A 19,249-nucleotide genomic window follows, 5' to 3' on the forward strand; every position below is an offset into this window, starting at 1 on the left:
ATCCCTCCATCACTTGGGGCTTTCAACTTGAGACATCCTATTTATTCCTGTCAGGGTAGCAGATTAATTGGGATAGAATTGTACAAAGGAGATGCCAAGTTTAACTATACAGACAAAATAGTACACAACAGAATTGTTCCATTTCAAGGTGGATCCTAGGGAAAAGGAACAGCACTGGGGAGATATAGGTGATGAGTTTGCTCTTGTGGTTGTTAATAACTATTTGTATAATTGTGTTCTAAAAAGAGATGCTGAAGGCTTAGTTTTTTGTTTGTTTGTTTCCAGTATCTTTTAAGCTTGTGGTTATTTCCTATCATAAAAGATCATAGCAAATATTACTCTGAAAAAAGTTAACACCCTTAAACTCTTGCCTCCATCTTGTATGTGCTTCGCTCATATGCACACTTTCAAGTTGGGTTTTATCATGTGTCAATATTTCTTTTCGTTTTGCTACAAGAAAATATCTCCATGAAGATTTTGGTTTTCCCCCTTGTTCTGCGTTGATTGGATTTTCCTTTTTCATCCTTTGCTGAAAGAAACAAAGCTTGTTTGTGTTTCATTCTTCACATTCTTATTAGAATGGGTGGTGGTGTTTTGTTTCCTCACTATTAAGTCAGGAGAGGGAATTTTATTTGTTTATTTTGACAAGACACAGAGAGAGATACAAGACAGATGCCTGTTAGGATGCTGGCGTTTCTCATGTTACATCCTACACCAAAAGCTATTCCAAGGGAAAAAAAAAACCAATCTTTTAAGATGGTTCATTTGAATCTGTGCACTCTACCCACCTGGTGGTTATACAGTGAACTGTTACTTTAAAGAGTAGTTTAAACACCAGCCATGTTTGGGGCAGGCTGCTCTTGCAAAGAGAGCAGTACATATAACAGGAGTCTACTGTGTGTGAGATAAGGGGAAAATTCAGCTCACTGACTAGAGGTTTTAATGTGCGAACTCTAGGGAAATAATATATTGACTGTTCTGTGGCACGCAAGAAAATTGAAGAACCCTTTGCAGACGGAGTGCTTTGCAAAGGATTCTATCTGTTTCTCTTAAAACAAAATCTGTGGCAAGATGTTTGAAATCAGCAGGACGCTTAATGCTGCTTTGTTAAATAATGAGGTAATATTTTGTCACTTTTTTCTGGGCAGCATCTGTTTTTTTCCCCCCTCTTCATTTTTTCCTGTGTGTTTATGAGGATTCCTTTCTTTCTTTCTTTCTTCTTTTTCTTTTTTCCTTCTCACTGAAGTCAAGGAAATACAATTCACGCTTCCATTTCTGTTCCTTCCTTTCAGTGCTTTTGGAGAATTTGGTTGTCTTCTTTTATTTGCAGTTTCAGCCGGCTGCTGTTTCCTAGCCCATTGTGCCACGTAAGGCTTCTCCACTGCGCGGAGTAGGTAGTTATTAACGCTGAATTGGCTTCTGGTACAGTCCATCTGGACTCTGTATGGGAAAGCTGTCTGCCGGCGACTGATGCTGAGATATCTGCAACCTTTGGGATGTGAGCATGGTGGCGAGGGGCTGACTGATAGGAGATTACTTCTTTTAAGGGAAATTGTTATTAATGAGTCAAGAAACTGCTCATTTATGGTAAGAAGGATACAGCGGCGCTGGCAGCCCCACCGCTCTAGGATATCATTTTTAGGTTGCCTTTGCTGCTGGAGTGAGACAAGTTTCTTCCCGTGGTGGTGGTGGCTTGTGGTGGAAAAAAAAAAAAAATCATGCATGACTGGGAGACTCGCCTGCCTGATTCTTGCGATAATATATTGAGAATCTGTTGCTTTACAAATGTCACACCACTGATGTAGCGGTCAGCCCCTCACTCTGAAAGATGAATGGTACTATTGGAAATGCAATAATAAGGTTGACTTTTCCCAACAATAGGATTCTGCCTTTGTCTTTAGAGAAAAGGCCTCTGAGGACATTTGTGCATTTGTTTGAGGATTCTGTTGAAAGACTTCAGAGTGGAGGTTTTTGGAGAAGTGATCGATGTACAAAGTGCATGGATTTTTTAGCCTAGCAAAACCAGCTAATGATTTATATTGTAATATACAGTTACTATTTTGGAAAAGTGGCCAGACTATCTTCTGATACACCTAATGTTAATTTATAGCTCACTAAGCGTGCTGATATTAGTATGGATGGGAGAAAAGGATTTTAAGAAATTCTGGCTTTTATAAGCTCCAAAGAAATATACAGTAAATATTTCGTTCCCAGTGAGCTGTTTTTATTTGTGTGTTTGTCAGCTTTGTGTTCATGTTTACTTTTCACAGTATCTTGATATTGGTGAAATTGCACTCAGAATTTCTATTTTTGATTTGGGGCACCTGTACCTGCTCTGGGTACATATACTGAACTCTTTAGAGTGCATAACCTGTGCATTTATCCTTCGTACACAGTTCAAAGGATACTGTAGTACTATTGTGACTCGTAGGACTCTTTATACATTTGTTCAAGAAATTATTTTAAAAGTTTATGTAATTCAGTATTGTTCCACTTGATAGGATTATGGTTTTAACATTTCTGCTTTTCTGTTTCATGTACTTTCATTTCTAATAGCTGAATTTATTTATATTCAAGTGTAATTGTTCATATTGTATATATAGCAGATATTGTTTTATGGTGTATCTGTATAACATGTGTGTGTATATCTATATATTTGTGTATTTGTATCTGTGTGTTCGTGAAATAGTAGCTTGGAGAGAATAGTTTTAATTTTTAATATAAAGGTTATTTTCTTTGATAATAATTTTTCACAGACGCATTTTTCTTGGACTTTAAAGCCCAGAGTGTAGCATGATTTTCAGCCTGGCCTGTATTTCCACATGGCCCTATCCCATCCCGCTGTCAACTACAGCCAAAGATTAAAAATTGTGTTAAACTATGTCTTGAGTAATATTTGTTACTTCTGTGTATTTATTGAGGAACAAATTGACTAAATTATGAATTAAATAAATAGTGATAAAACAGCCTTTGGGGTAAAAGTAAAACATAAACTCCTCGGATAAGCCACTTTAAAACCCAAAGTAGAACAACAACAACAAAAAAAAATTATACTACTGAAGGCTTGGTAGCACAGAGGTTATGAAATGTATAAAATAGGTAGACAAACTGTGTACATCACCACACACTATTTTAAGAGACCAAAATAAAAAGACATCCTTGGAAGGAGAGAAGCAAAATCATGTGTTCAGTTAAGATGAGCACTCTGCGCTGGTTATGAAATGAGGCTGTTGTCAAAACTGTATTTTACCTTTCTGTGAAGCAGTAGAGAAAGCAAAAAGAGAATGTGTTTCAGTGGATTTTTAAAAATTCAGATCATGCCCCCATCCAAGTTGAGGAATAAATTCATTTAAATAAATCATTCATCATTCTCTGTTTTGAAAAACTCAGGCAGAAGGCAGAAAGGTAGAGGGTGGCAGCTGACCCCCTTCTCTCCCAGCTTTTTTTTTTTTTTTTCTGTTTATGAGGGAATAGTTTTCTGAAGCAAACTTGTATGAACCTAGTTCACAGGGCAAGCCCAATCTCAAAATGTCTTTTAAGACGCTGACCATGTTAGCTGCAGAAGAAGCATTACTAACTAAAAATCAGCAATATTGGGAAATAATATAGTTAAAACGTAGATATATTTGCACATTAAAGTGCTTTTGTTGTATCTTTAAGCCCAGGGGCAGATCATTAAATATGCATTTCGCTAGAAAGCAACTGTCGAAAAAGATAAGGTGGTTGAAAACACTCTGTGAGGGAAAAGCCCTCCTCTGAAGGGTGGGGTGGTACAGCCCTCAGGACAAGGGCAAGGGAGAACACTCCCACTGTTAAGGTTTGCAAGCCGCCCGTGACCTGCAGTTGTTACAGTACTTTTGAACTGGGAGGAGGGAAAAGGTAAAAATACAAGTATGGCTGTTGTTGCTTCAGCCTGGCCTTAATTACCAGACACAAGAAGCAGTTCAGAAATCTGGTCTCTGTTGTTGTAGAGGTCACCAAATCATTAACATCGTCAATCTGGCAGTAGCTAATTTAAATAGCACCTGATGTTGCAACGCCTCCCTTCGTTTCCCCAGCCAATCAGATCCTGGCTTCGGCTGACAGATGGTCCCATAAATGGATGTAAAAAGGGGAAGCTTCGAGCCAATTTCAGCAAGGCTCTGTTCAGTTGTTCTTATCTACATCCTAGAATCGGGGGTTTCAGCTCACTGCTCCTTTTCTTTTTTTTTTTTCTCTCCCCCCACTCCCCCCATCAGATAATTGATTTACTTTACAATCATCCACGCTGTTTGTGGATCTTTAAAAATATATAACAATAGTAGTCATTTAAAAATATATTCTGAAACCTTTGCAAATTTTAAGAGAAGAGTCGAAGCTCTGCGAGACCCAATATTTGCCAATAAGAATGGTTATGGTAGGTATGACTAGATTTATAATCTGTTGTTTGTGTTGCTGGAGGGAAGAAAAGCATCTCCACTTGACCAGTCTTATGCTTGCACAAGAGTTTAGTTCTCTGCTACTGTTTGGTTCCTACATTTACTATCTCTTTTGTGTAGAGAGTGCGGGTAGGTCCTTTTATTGAGAAGCAGTGGGGAAATAGATTGTCATTTTTAACAGGTTATTATCAGTTTTCCCTTCAACATAAAGGTGGGGGTGGAGAAGGGGAGTGGGCTGAAATAATTGCTGGTTTGCTGAAAGAGGTTATATTATATGAGACAATAATGGCAAAAGAAGGATTTTCTTTTTTTAAGAGAGAGGGAGGTTTGTCTATGTGCCTGGGTTTTGTGGGGCTGGAGGTGGGTGCAGCCGGCTTAGGAATCTCTCCATTTCTGAGCTGGAAATGTAAACCTTGCGAGGCAGCTCCTGAATCCTGAACATTGAGATGGGCAGTTGTGTTTCGGGGGACTGCGCAGTCAAAACGGCAAAGAGAGTGATTTATTTGGGCTTCAGTAAATGCTGCATCTTGTATTTCAAAGAGTTTCCTGTCATGACCTCATAAAAAAGAGGAGGCGGCTTGTATGTGTAGCGGTGCCTGGCGTGTTGAGTTGTTGCTTCCTTCTCTGGGCAGCAGCTCTGTTAGAAGGAATGTCAGCTTTTACATAACGTTCCTTTCTGCTTTTGACACACTGTGTGAGGGTCCATCTTCTTCTGATCACAGATGGAGTGGAATGGCTTGAAGATGGTAAGTGAAAAGAGGAAGGCAGCTTGGAGATTCCAGCCGTGTGTGTGTCTGTATGTGTGTGCATAAGGATGGTGGACTGTGCATTGTAAATCACTGTGCAGATCGTTTGTGTATGTGTGTGTTTGTTAGTATTTCTCTTTTCTGAAAACCAGAATCCATCTCCAAGTGTGATGGCACTGCATGCACCCAAGGCACACACACTGTCTCCTCCATCGAACTCACATTTTAGTCAAGGAAGGTTGGTGTCTTTTTTGACAATCACAGTGTCACCATCGCTGTTGGCTGGCGTGTCCACTGCCTCTGTGAGCTTTCAATGGAATTGCACGACTGTTAAAGTTAAAGGCACATTTCTTTTTCCGTCTCCTGCTCGGAGTGATGGGGAAGGCTGGGAATGAGGGGTGGAGGAGATGAGGTTCAGTACCAGCAGATGCAATTGTGGAACAGGACTTTTGGATGTGGAAGGGGAAGTGGAAAACCTTTCTGCCAAAGTAGTAGATCTATTTTTAGTATCATCTTTTTCTGAAAAAAAAAAAAGCAGGGAAACTCCTTGAGTCCCGCTCCTGTCGCCTGATGTTGACCCTGAAGATATGGCACAAAATGGCATGATCCGATGCCACGGGTGCCCACTTTGACTTTGAATTTCACTAGCAATAGCTTTCACAGGATTTCAAAGCTGGTATGGGGGAAGGCTGTAAATTCATATCAATCTCACTTATTTTTTGCTAGAAAAGCCTGGGGAGGACTTTTCGCTCTGCATAGATGTTATAACAAAGCTGTGGTCTTTTTCCCATTCTTAGCGGATTGCCTTTGTCTGGCTGCTTGTTTTGATGGGTGTAAAACAAATAAGATTAGACCGAGCAGCCCAACTGAAAGCGATAGCTGGGAGGAAAACCCAATGAAAGGTTGCCGGGGAAACGAACAGAGGAAAAGCCGAGTAGGGAGCAGGTGGCTATCATGAGAACACACTGCAAACAGTGTAAAAAAAAGCGGGGTGGGGGGGGTGACAGGACCTCGATTATCTTTGCTGTTCTTTGTGGCCGGCCCAACTTTAATTATTCTTTGTAAATAGGTGTTAATTACATTTCTAACTCTGGTTTACAGTGATTTTTAGAAATCTATTTTTAAGCATCTGTTCTGTCTCCCCTGGCTTTTTTTTTTTTTTTCGGTTTAAAGAGAGAGAGAAGGAGAGGGGGAAGGGAGGGTAGGGAATCTTGCTTTTTTTTTTCCTCTCTGCCTCTCTGTCTTTCCCCCTTTTCCCTGCTGTGAAATTGTACGTGCGAAAAATCGCAAGGAATCCTGTGAGGCCATTTGAAAAAAATGTAAATTATATTGAATGAAGTTGACGGAAGCATAATAGTGAACTCCCACAGCTGATACGTTCTGCAAATGATTTCTTCAAAATTTCCAGCAAAATATCCATAGGAGAAATATAGGTAGAGTAGATTTACCCTAAGCAATGATTTTATGCTAGGTGATATCGTTTTTACTAAATCAGATATTGATACTACAGTTCCAGGGAGTTCATTGTATCTCTCATTTTATATCCCAAGTAGAAATTACTTTTTAAAATAATACATGAAAAGCTATATTCTAGTCTATTACTACACCTTCATCTCTATGCCTCCAGCCGCAGGATCCATCAGGCTGCACCCTTGCAACTACTGCCTTCCATTTGGCATTTGGTCCTAGTCCTGGTCTTGGCATAAACCGAGTGAAAAGCTGATTTTTTTCCAGCGTCTCTGAATGTCTGGGACCCATGCGTACACTGGGTGATAGGCATCTCTCGCTTTTTCTCTCTCAAAGTGTGCTTTACTAGTGGTCTCTTTCTCATGATGGTGGGTACCAAAAGGACTGAAAGATATATTACTTAGGTTAATAGACGGTATCATAAAAACAACTGAAAGTATGATCTATTATGGTTTCTTCCAGAGAGATAAATTAGGTACATGATGATTTTAAGCCCAAGAACGCCCAAGAACGAGAGATTAAAAGGCACTGAAATGTGTTAAAAGGTTGAGAAATATAACTGGCTGTATTGAAAGTACTCTTAATTTTACTCTCTCCAATGCAAATCTCCGCACCACCACCCTCCACCCCGATTCTTTCGTCCTTGAAGATGCTTATGTTTTATCTTCTTATTGGGGGATTTTTAAAATTTGTTTTGACTGTTGAGGTAATAACAAATAAACTTACATTTTTTTGTCATACACTTAAACCTTTCTGTCATATCATGAATGTGTAACCATATGTCGCTATTAAAAATAGAATAGTTTTCTGATTATCTCGAATGTATTTTTTCTGAGAATTATTTTTTGGTATGGTTTAGTTAGGGGGAAAATAATTTCTGTAGGAAATGTCACCTTGGCTTGGGTTGTAAAAAAGACACGTGGTTCTACTGCTGACCTTCTTCGCTTCTTTGTCTTAAAAATATTAATACATACTACCTGCATGTGGAGGTGTGTCTTTATGGAAACACAAGGCTGAGTGTGCATTTATTAAGAAATGAAAATCTGATTGGGAATATTTCTGCAAAAAACACCTGACTACATCACAGTTTTAGTAATCAGAATGTTCATGTATCTTATTGTAAAATAATGCTTAAATAATTTAATATTTAAATTTTTGAATGTAGGTGGATAAACAGCTGAAAAATCTCTTTGAAAATCATTGATTTATAGGACAGTGTTAATATCTCATTAAAAAACTAGCAAGCAACTTAACCATTCATTTGTGATCTCAGTTCCATTCATTCCTAACTGCCATTCTTTCAAGTCATCCTCCTGACCAGATATAGATGAGTTTGCTTCTGTTTGATAGTTTTCCAAAGCCTTAAAACTTCTTTATCTTCCTGTAGCTTTTCCTTGGTCCTTTGAATAGTCAAGGATTTTATTATCATAGGAAGACCATATTGTTGTGAAGTAATAACAATAGAATATTTTTTAAAGAAAGAGAAAGAAAATGGGCTACACAGCTTAGTATTAAAACTCCGTCTTGAAAGAGAGTTTGAGGCATGTGAGACTTCAAATATTTTAAACTTAGCATTTCTATTGGGGATAATCTGTTTAAATTTTTAAATCTGGAAATCACTGCATGAATAGTGCTCTGTGTGTGTGTGTTTAATACCTCTAAAAGAATTTATAAGTGAATCAAGGTGTTTTACTCAAGTAAGGGTTACCATGAACAATAAAAGGGTTTCTTCAGGGCAGGTCTTTCTCCTTGGTTTGATTTCTTCCCTTTGCTCTTATTTCCTTATTGTGGGTGGGTTCTCTTCCTATATGTAGACCAAAAACTATTCCTTCCATGAGGAGATATGTTGATATGCTGCTCCAGTTAGCTCTTGGTATCTTACTGCCTTATTTTAATTAAGAAAAAGCTGAAACAAATTATCAGTGTGTACTGCGAGTAAGAAATGGCGGTCTTGATAGAGGTCACTGTACATAGACAGAAGTACTTTGGCCTTGACAAATTTCTTCATCAGTTTCAATGATCTGTGGCCACTAGGCACTTAATTTATATGCCTGGACACTTAATATGTACATTTGTTGGCGAGGTGGCCAACGGATTCTAGACACGTGAGTGTGCGCTGGCAAATGCTGCAATGCAGTATTTTTTCCCAATGTCATTGGGAATTTTGGGGGATTGAAGAGACATAAACAGTCCCAAGCTTTTATCTTACTGTTTTCCAGTCGATGGCCCATATTGTACAGAATCGGCCAATTCCCCTTTTGAAAGTGAAGTCAACATTTTATTGCCCACTATCCATCTCCCATCCATTTGATAGATTGTGTGTGAGCAAGAGGGATTGTGTGTGTGTGTGTCAATGTAAGCATTTGTGTTTCTGGAATCCTGCACCTGTCTTAGGCTTTCCTTATTTGGTATTACCAAATGTGTATACATACTTGCAAATATATGTGCATCTAAAAATGGAAAGAAAACCAAACTGGGCCGTCTTCCTATAAGAAGTAGCTTCTCTTCCTCACAAACTCCAAGAGTTCTCTTATTAGAAAAATACAAAAATTCATTGAAAAGGCATATCTAAACCCCCCAGACCACTCGTAACCAAACACCTTTCTTTAGTTGTGATTTGAAAAACCATATATGTGCAGATTCATAACAATATTTGTGCACTAGATGCTGCCCTTTCAATCAAGCATTTGGGTTCAAGTTAAAATATATGTGTATATGAAAGGAGAATTGTGTTTTCTTTGGGAGCATTTGCACCTAATCTTTAACCATTGGTGAAAACAAGGAGGAGGTAGGGTGGCTTCTCATGCTCCATTTTGTGAAGTGTGTGTGTGTGTTTTAGGAACTTCCTTATATTTTTTAAATCTCAGTGTATTTTAGGGGTAGAGGGCTTTTATATGTGAGCAGTTTTCTAAGGGTAAAAGGAAAGGTGATCTGTGGGTGGCTGGGAGTCATCACAAGCAGTAATTGTCATAAATTAGCCTTCTAGAGGTGGAAGGATAAACTAAAGCTGGAGGACAGGAGTAGAGAGGGGTACCAACATGGATCTGAACCTGGCCGACATAAGAGATAATGAGTGATAAATCTGAAGTGGTGCAGTGCGGGATGCCCGACAATTTCTCAGAACCTTGACTTTGCAGGTTCATTACTTCTTTGCTTGCTTGTTCACACCTTTAATTATATCCAGTTTGGGATGCTAGCTGGGGGCACCGAAGATGAGCCATTTTGTTTGTTGTTTACTTCATTAAGCATTCAGGCAGTGTGCTCACAATAGCTTTGGAGCATCAGCGATAGGAATCAAGCACTTTGGAAATGGAATTGTTACCAAAGAACAAAAAATGAGAAAGCAATCAGTCAGCTAGCTTGCTTTAGATGTTTACATCCACTCTGCCTAATGGTAATATTTATGCTGTTCCTTGTACATTCATTAAGAAATCACTTATGCAGTGTCAGTGCTCTGAATAGGCGATGGCTGTCTCTCTCTCCCTCTCTGTCCCCTCCCCATCTCTCTATCTCTGTCTCTCCCCTTGCCCTCTCCCTGCTCCTGAGATTTTTACCTTTTGATGGATCATTTTAGCACTGGTCATTTTTGCCTTGGGGAAGAGCATTATTCAGATCTTCATTGTATCAAACACCAGAAATATTTTCCCCTCTAATATGGATCCCCTCCCCGCCCCCTGCCCCGCAAGGATCAAGAAAGATTGAATGCTGAAAAAATAATTCTTAAATAAATTTTAGTTGAAAAAGCAGTGAAAATGCTGAAGAAATAGGGTCAGAGTAATTGTTGTAGTGCATTTTTGTCTTTTGTTGTTTTAGAAGAGCCTTATTTTTAACCACAAAAGTAAAATGCAAAGCTAACAGATTTGATTTTTTTTAATGGACAAAAATTACAAGTCATAGGTCTCTCCTAAAAATAACTTTCTCTGGACTCTAGATTTGAAAGTTACTTTTTTAAAATTGAATTTCATTTCTTAATTACTCATTTTAAAGCTAAAAAATATAGTAATTCATGAGGATTTTTTTTCTGTAAGAGGTTTAGTTCCTTTTTTAAGATATGAGGAAGCAGAGGAACGATTCCAATCAAAATGGTGAATTTTAAAAAACACACCACAGCGTGGAGGTTGCTTCTGTTTTGCACTTGTGGCTTTGAATCCACTCCTGCTCATTCCGAGTTAGTTGCCTTCTATTGTCTGCTCTCTGGGAACAACTCGCCCTTGATGTTATTTTGCCAACTGTATTCATAGTCGAGGCTGGCTGCCATTTGTTGTTGGATGAAGAAATACTTGTTGAAGACTTACTATGTGCATTTTTTTTGAAATGTGAAACTGAAAGTCACCATTTCTTCTGACACTGATCAAAATATATTTTAGAGACTGAATCTCTGTGACTTCGGGATAAAAGGGAGTGAGGGATTTTAAGGTTGGATGTCATTCAATGAGGTTTATGTCAAATTTTGGGAAAAGATCTGCTGAAACATTCAAGTACATAAATGTTTTTCCTTTTGTATTTTAAGAGTCTGTGTATGACTCTGGAAGATAAAAATAAAAACTCTTCTGTACATTTTTGTCTATAAGCTTCCATGTATCCAGATGTTCACTCTCAGGAAAAGGTAAAGTTTAGACAACTGGACGGAATTTGTCTATCTGCTATAACTTGACTAGATAACCTATTAATTTTGCAAAAATAAGAAGGCCTTGCTTCTGACATGGATGACTCTCTGAGTACGTTTTCTCGTGTTACTCTCCAGGGACAATTTGAGAAGATGGTGACCTCCTTGGCATCAATCAGTCAGTCAGTTCAGTCGCTCAGTCGTGTCCAACTCTTTGTGACCCCATGAATCACAGCACGCCAGGCCTCCCTGTCCATCACCAACTCCCGGAGTTCACTCAAACTCATGTCCATCAAGTCGGTGATGCCACCCAGCCATCTCATTCTCTGTCATCCCCTTCTCCTCCCGCCCCTAATCCTTCCCAGCATCAGAGTCTTTTCCAGTGAGTCAACTCGTTGCATGAGATGGCCAAAGTATTGGAGTTTCAGATGTCACCCCTGTGCAAACTTGACGTTTGCTAGTAGAGAGTTACTTTGTCATGTACACCTAGATATTATGTGCAGTGTGTGTATGTGTGTGTGTGTGTGTGTGTGTGTGTGTGGTAGGGATAAACAGCCATGACCCTCAGTGTGTCCTGGGAAGTATCAGTAATGGCTTCTCAAGTAGCCTGTGTTTTCCTCAGCTGCCAGTCTAAACCCTTTAGAGTTTTGCTTTCTAATTTGTACATGAAAAATAACAGGCTGAGTTGAAATTTTTTTCTAGTGCCCCCTTTGAAGATACAGCAGTAGTAAATACAGCTTTAATGATAAACTTTAGCTCTAAGTGCTATTTAAAAGTCTGTAGTGGAAAGCCTGAGAACTTGCAATCTTTACTAATGAAACTTTCATTAGGAAAGGACTCACTTAAAATGGAGTAAATGACTAAGTCCCTGTAATTTGTGATTTTGACCAGATTTGACTCACCATTTCTTATGTTACTTTTTGTAAAACAGCCAGCCACACGTCTAAAATTCTGGATATTGTACATGTCTTCAATATTAATTATCCCTGTTAATGAACTGGGTACAGACAGTACAATTCCCATAAGTCCAGATTCTTACTGTAACACTAAAACAAAAGTGATATTTATAAATAATATTGGGAAAGTTGTCCTCACAGTAACTGTTCCCTAAAGAAAGCTTTACATAAACGTGCATTTATTATTCACGATATTAAAAGGGAATCCTTAGCTTTTACTTTTTAATTTGGGCTAAAATATGTAAATTGGTTTTATTTTGGAGTTGCTCTGTTTTAGGTGGCTTTGGGGGAGGATAACTTTCTAGTTTGATTATATTTTAATCGTCTCTGTGGTAGAAAAGGTTCCAGGCCTGAAATCAACCTGGTTATTGCAAATAGAAACCAGAGGGCCAGTGTGCTGATGATGCTACAAACTTATTACATCAACTTGGGCAAATGTAGGAAAATTAGATTTGTTTCTAACTAGATACCACTCTTCCCATGTCTTTGTTAGCAGGGCCAGCTCAGATGCCATGGAACCATGAGTCTGCCTCAGACTCGGAGGACCTTCATAGGGCGCCTGTACTGGCAAGCCTCTGCAAAGAGTGCTCTATCTTAGGAAACCAGGATGTGCAAAGAACTTCAGAGTCAGGTGGACTTGGTTAGAATCCCGGCTTCTCCAATTAGTAATAGGGTGATCTTGGATGAGATACCTAAGCTTTCTGAGCCTCAGTTTCCTCATTTTCAAGATGGGAATGATAATGGCTAACTCAACGGAGGTTCAATGAGGATCAGATGAGAAAGTATTAGAAGGCACTAGTCATACACAGGATTCAAAGATGCGTAGAGGACATTTACTCCCTTTCAGTCTGTAGTCATATCCATGCCAGATGTCCTGGAAAGGAGTAACGTTGCATGCTATGCTCACAGTCTCCTTCCTCTCCCTGGAACTTATGAGGATGGGGGTTTTGTTTGACACACATTGGTCTTTAAACATAGACAGGCCCTCAGTTCTTCCCTGGAGTTGTGTGGCTTTATTAAGTTTTCTGTATTGTCCTAGGCTTTTGCCTAGGTATGTCCATGATCACCTTTGGAATTAGAATTAACTTGGGATTTAGTCATTAGTAAAAAGGTGAATATAAAATTAATTTTAGTTGAAGCAGTTTTTTTCCATTTCATGAAAGAGTGTGTTTAGGAACTTCAGAATTCAACCATAAAGAAAATAAAAGGAAGTTGATGGTTGGATGGCATCACCGACTCGATGGACATGAGTTTGGGTGGACTCCGGAAGTTGGTGATGGACAGGGAGGTCTGGCATGCTGCGGTTCATGGGGTCGCAAAGAGTCAGACATGACTGAGCGACTGAACTGAACTGAAGGTTAACTGATATGGTCTCGTCTTTGTTGTCTATAATAGATAGATAGAGTGAGTTATTTGACTTTGGCCCAGAAACCGACTTAATTTGGACCTATTTTTTCCCTTCATCACATCAGCTTTTCTTCCCTCTATCTCTCTTGTTTCCCCAACAAACTCAGTTTTGAAGTTCTGTTTCTCAGAGAGTTGAGAAGAGGTTGAGGCAGAAAGCAGTTTAATGAGATTTTTCTAACTTGCCATCAGTTTTTCTCCTGCTTGGTGAGGCAGGATGATGGATGGCTTTGGCAGTGTAAACAGCTCTAGAAGTGATCAGATTGACTGAGAGGTGGGAGTGGAATGCTGGCCCTCAATTAATAGCCTCCCATTTCCAGTCCATTCTAAGGGAGATCGATCCTGGGTGTTCATTGGAGGGACTGATGCTGAAGCTGAAACTGCAATACTTTGGCCACCTCATGCGACGAGTTGACTCACTGGAAAGACTCTGATGCTGGGAAAGGTTGGGGGCGGGAGGAGAAAGGGACAACCGAGAATGAGATGGCTGGATGGCATCGCCGACTCTGTGGACATGAGTTTAAGTGAACTCCGGGAGTTGGTGATGGACAGGGAGGCCTGGCGTGCTGTGATTCATGTGGTCGCGGAGAGTCGGACATGACTGAGCAACTGAACTGAACTGACTGATTTGAAGGAAGAAAAGAGAAAAGGGGAAAATCACCCCAAAGGTCTTGATATAGGTGTTGATCACACACATGTGGGAATGGGTAGTGGGTGTCAGGACTGGTGTTAGGCCAAGCCTAATTTTATACCTTTTCCCAAGGCTCTGAAGCAGGAAATAAATAGGCATATAAAATAAATTCACAAATTGTTTTAAATTGGGACCTGTTGCTGTCACCAGTGAGGGTGAAGAAATAACACATGTAGTCCTTCAGGGGATTCAATAATTAAACTGGAAACATAACTTTAGAATACTGTTTTAATATCATGGATTTTGAATTCCACTCTATATAATCATAGCAAGGATGTGAAGGGAGTAATTTTCTTTCCTTCAATTTAACACTTAAAACTAGGGGAAGGGATTATAAATTGATCTGATCCCCCAAGTACCATTTTGCAGGCCCTATGTTTTTATGAAAAAGATCCTTTACTGTGAAATAGACTACTGAACTTTTCTCTTTCCACATGTATACTATCTCAAGACTTCAACAAGTTTCATAGAGGATTTTGTAAGCAGCCTTATATGTGGTAAGCAAACTGTCTGGAAGAATTTGGTCAATTTTTAGATTGTGTTTATATGGTATAAATATATCAGTGAAAGAAAGGGGCTTAAATTTGAAGAAGGTAGACTAGAAGACATTTCTGCATATTTTGTCCTAGAAAAATCTCATACCTGGTAATCAAAGACCAAAACAAGATGTTTAGGTAAAGGATTTGATCAGGTGAGTGAACAGGGGAGGGACAGGGGGTATTCTCAGGATCTCCTTGCCAGATAAGTGTTTGCATTATTTTTAAATGACACATATTTAAGCCTGTATATGTTTGCATTATTTAAAAATGACACATATTTAAGCCTATACTTGAACCTCAATTCCTTCTCGCTTTATACCTCTGGCTTAAGGTTATCTGCAAGAAGGAAAATAAAAGACTTCTAGCTTAGAAGAGCTTTAGTAAGAACTCTTGAACAGGTGACCTTTGGAGACATGGGCTTGTATTTGATATAATCTTAACAGTACTGTTCCTGAACTATCAGTTGTTCAGGAATAGAGGAGGAAATTTACATTTCTAGAACTTCAGCTGTTCCCAGTCCAGTTCTGCTGTCATGGGTCTGTGACCATGGAGATCATTTCTCATATTCACTTAACATTGTACGATAATTTTAACCCTGTGTTGGCAGTTCAATCTCTTTAATGTAATTAAAGAAGGGACTGTTGGCCCCTTTTTATAGAAAAATAAAGCTCAATTGCCTGCCTTAGGTTATGTGTTTAGCAACATTAGAAGTCCTAGATCCAAAGTGTTTGAGAATACATCCAACTTGGCTTCTCGGGAAGCGAGGGGGAACAATTCCTTTTCCAGATCAAGTTATTCAATGTGGAATCAGCAAACACAATTGTGTGTCTATTGCATATAAACTACACTGTCAGTGCCTCCTGGGATGTCACAGTATTTAAAACATACTCTAATTCAGTAGATAAGGATTATGACAGAATGTGAAAATTGTCTCAGCAGAGGAGGTACAACGTACAGAAGAGGGAGACATTCACTGTTGCAGGAAGGAGACACGGCTTCATGGAGGAAATGCCATTTGAGTGGGGTCAGGAAAGATGGATAGACAGAAAAATTAGGAGAAAGGGGAATTACAGATGGAGGAAATAGTATAAGTCAAAACACGGAGGTGGGAACTTGCTTATGGAATAAATAGTTTGGCATGAGTGCAGCATTTATTGTTGTTCAGTTGCTAAGTCGTGTCTGATTCTTTACAACCCCATGAACTGCAGCACACCAGGCTCCTCTGTCCTCCGCTATCTCCCGGAGTTTGCTCAAATTCATGTCCATCAAGTCAGTGATGCTATCTCTCTCATCCTCTGCCATCCCCTTCTCCTTTTGCCTTCAATCTTTTTCAGCATTTGAGTCTTTCCCAATGAATCAGCTCTTCTCATCAGGTGGCCAAAGTATTGAAGCTTCAGCTGCAGCAACAGTCCTTCCAATGAATATTCAGGGTTGATCTCCTTTAGGATTGACTGGTTTGATCTCCTTGCAGTCCAAGGGACTCTCAAGAATCTTCTCCAACACCACAGTTCAAAAGCATCAGTTCTTCAGCATTCGGCCTTCTTTATGGTCCAGCTCTCACATCTGTACACGACTACTAGAAAAAAACCATAGCTTTGACTATACAGACCTTTGTCGGCAAAGTGATGTCTCTGCTTTAATACGCTGTCTAGGTTTGTCACAGCTTTCCTTCCAAGGAGCAAGCGTCTTTTAATTTCATGGCTGCAGTCACCGTCTGCAGTGATTTTGGAGCCCAAGGAAAAAAAGTCTGTCACTGAGTGCAGCATAGGATGTGTGAAGATAAAGCCAGAGAGGCGGATAAAAGCTATGGTTTAAGGTGCTTCGGGTGTTCTGTCTTGGTTTTGGCTTTATTTGAATCAGTAGCTAAGGAATGTCCTGATGGTTTTGCAGGGGGTCAAGACCCATCTTTATTGAGTCATGATTTCTCAGAAGTTGAAGTCATCAGGAAGATGCTTCTAAATTAAATATTGGTTGTTGAGAGGGTGTCAACATTAAAGCACTCTTCTGGTTATGGTGTGATGTTATAATGCTGCTGCTCATTGGTGGAGTCATACTGAGGATTGCTTTTAGGGTTACAATGGCAAAGAGCAGTAGAAGGAAAAGTACTGACTTGATAGCAGATCACAGAGAAATGTGCCATTAGAGGAGTTCACTGCATCCTCTCACCTACAGGTCCCGGTGCTCATTCTGTGGGATGGGTGGCCAGAGAGGACGGTGGTAGTTTGGGAATAAGATAATTTCCTCCGGAATAGAAAAGTACCCACTTCAGACTTTTAAGTGCATGTACTGAGACATGCTTGTCTCCTCTGGTAGTCTGGAAGCCATAGCGGGCGGAGGTCATGTCAGACGGTCTCTTATTTCAATGTTGGGTACATGGTAGGCACAATAAATGTTTATGAAATTGCGTTATCATAATCTTTTTAAACAGCTTGATTTACAAAGTTAGAAAACTTGTGAATCTTGGGTCTGTCCTCAGTTTGTGGGTCTGTTTAGTCCAAGTCACCTAACCTTTCTGAGTTTCAGTTTTTCAATTTGTAAAATAGAATTTACTACAACTTCATAGCTTGATGGGAAGTTCAGGTAAACTATATCCTTAATATGCTTGAACAGACAAGATAACAATATTAGTTAAATTACTAAGTTCTAGTTTGCCTAAAGTTGTTTTACTGAGTCTTGACCAGAATTTTAAAAAATTAAAATAGTAAATGAAATAGAAAATTTCAGTTGCTGGTACTTAGTAGGGGTATCATTTTGTGAAACTTTTGTTTTAGTTACTGATGTTCTGAGTTGCAATATGAAGTTGCTGTGTTCAGTATATTTCTTCCTTGTTTTTAATTTATTAGATCATGGTTAGTAAAGTTTGAAAAATACTGTTCTAGATGATAATGAGCTCTGAATTATCCAAAGGGAAAAAAACTAGACAACTTTTTCCAGGGGTGTGCAATGCAAGTTCTCTAGTATCTTCCAAATTATTAAAGAAAGGACAACTTCTGATTATTTTAGATTTAATGTGGAACATTATATCCTAAATCTTTGAAAATTAATGTCTGCCCAATATATGTTGGTGCTCTCTATTAATTACAATATTTGTTAACTAGCAAATCTCATTCCTTGGTTGAGCTCTTTTAGCTGAACCTGCAAAGTAATAATAATAATGAAAATAGTAAGTAGTGGAGGTGAGCTAGAAGTAGGACTAGAAATAATGAAATTAGCTTTCACTACTTGAGCTCTTACTATGACTCAGGCACTGCGTCTTACAGACAGCATCTCTTTTAATCCTTAAACCAGTCTTAAATGGTAAATATTAATTTTCCTGTTTTATGGATGAGCTGAGATTTTGGAAGATAAAGTTGTATAGTCAATAATTGTTTGGGCAAGGATTTGTTTTGAACCCAGGTCTGTCAATTTTGTCTATTTCCAGAGCAAAATTTTAAATAACTATCCAGTTTCATGAAGTTGTAGTAAGATGCCTACTATGTGTTAGCACAGTACTCCTCTACAAAGATAGGTGGGTCAATTGGTCTTTACCCTTGAGTGCTTACTACATGTCCTTGAGATTTTTCTGTGCATGAAAGTAAGTAAAATGTGATTTAATCATAAGAGGACAGACGTAAAGACTCTCATACTAAATATTTTATTTTTGGAAGTATTGAATAAAGTGCCTAGCACATAGTTGTTGTTTGCTATTGTTGTTCAGTTGCCAAGTCATCTCCAAGTCTTTTGTGACCCCATGGATTGTAGCCCCCCAGGCTCCTTGGTCCATGGGATTTCCCAGGCAAGAATACTGGGGTGGGTTGCCATTTCCTTCTCCAGGGGATCTTCTCGACCCAGGGATCGAACTCTTGTGTCCTGCATTGGCAGGTGAATTCTTTTACCACTGAGCCACCAGGGAAGTCCCTGGCACATAGTAGGTATTCAATAAAGATGTACTAAACTGAATTGAAATTGGATTAATTCTTACCTGGTGACTGGGGAGAGAATGGGACAGTATTGGAGAAACTTTGTTCTAAAGAGTGTCTTTCCATACAGTGTGGCAGATGTATCTGTCCTAAAGCCACTGGAACTCCTGGAATGGCAGCATGGAAAAGCCCACCAAAGTTCAAGAATTCAAATTATAAACTTCAAGTTTCCTTCAGGCAGAGAGAACCTTTCCCATTTTAGAATGAAACAAAAATCTGACAGAGACATTTGGAGAATGATAAATGGAGAGTGGGGTTCCTTAGAATTAAAAATAGCATTAATTATTATTGTTGCTATTTTTACTGTACCACTTACTAACCTTATAACCTCAAGCAGTCACATTACATCTCTGAACCTCAGTTTCCAAATTTGTAAAATATTTATCCCTCTGAGCGTTGTGAGGATTAAATAGGTCCACTTGATAAATATTTACTAAGCACTTAGTGGTCTCTGAGAATTTAT

The 19,249-nt window shown here is 39.0% G+C and overlaps 1 protein-coding gene across 2 annotated transcripts in view; it reads left to right on the forward strand.

Annotated features, from left to right (window-relative positions):
• The first annotated feature begins 1,470 nt into the window (after positions 1-1,470).
• ELAVL4 (ELAV like RNA binding protein 4) overlaps positions 1,471-19,249 on the forward strand; it is a 90,806-nt gene continuing 73,027 nt past the window's right edge. For both annotated transcript variants that reach the window (XM_088834842.1, XM_055402638.1), the window contains exon 1: positions 1,471-1,587. In XM_088834842.1, the coding sequence (XP_088690968.1) occupies positions 1,471-1,587 (117 nt within the window). The remainder of the gene's footprint in view (positions 1,588-19,249) is intronic.

This window comes from Moschus berezovskii, chromosome 4 (assembly GCF_049115385.1).
Source record: "Moschus berezovskii isolate FMDL1 chromosome 4, NW_MosBer_1.0, whole genome shotgun sequence".
Lineage (NCBI taxonomy): Eukaryota > Metazoa > Chordata > Mammalia > Artiodactyla > Moschidae > Moschus > Moschus berezovskii.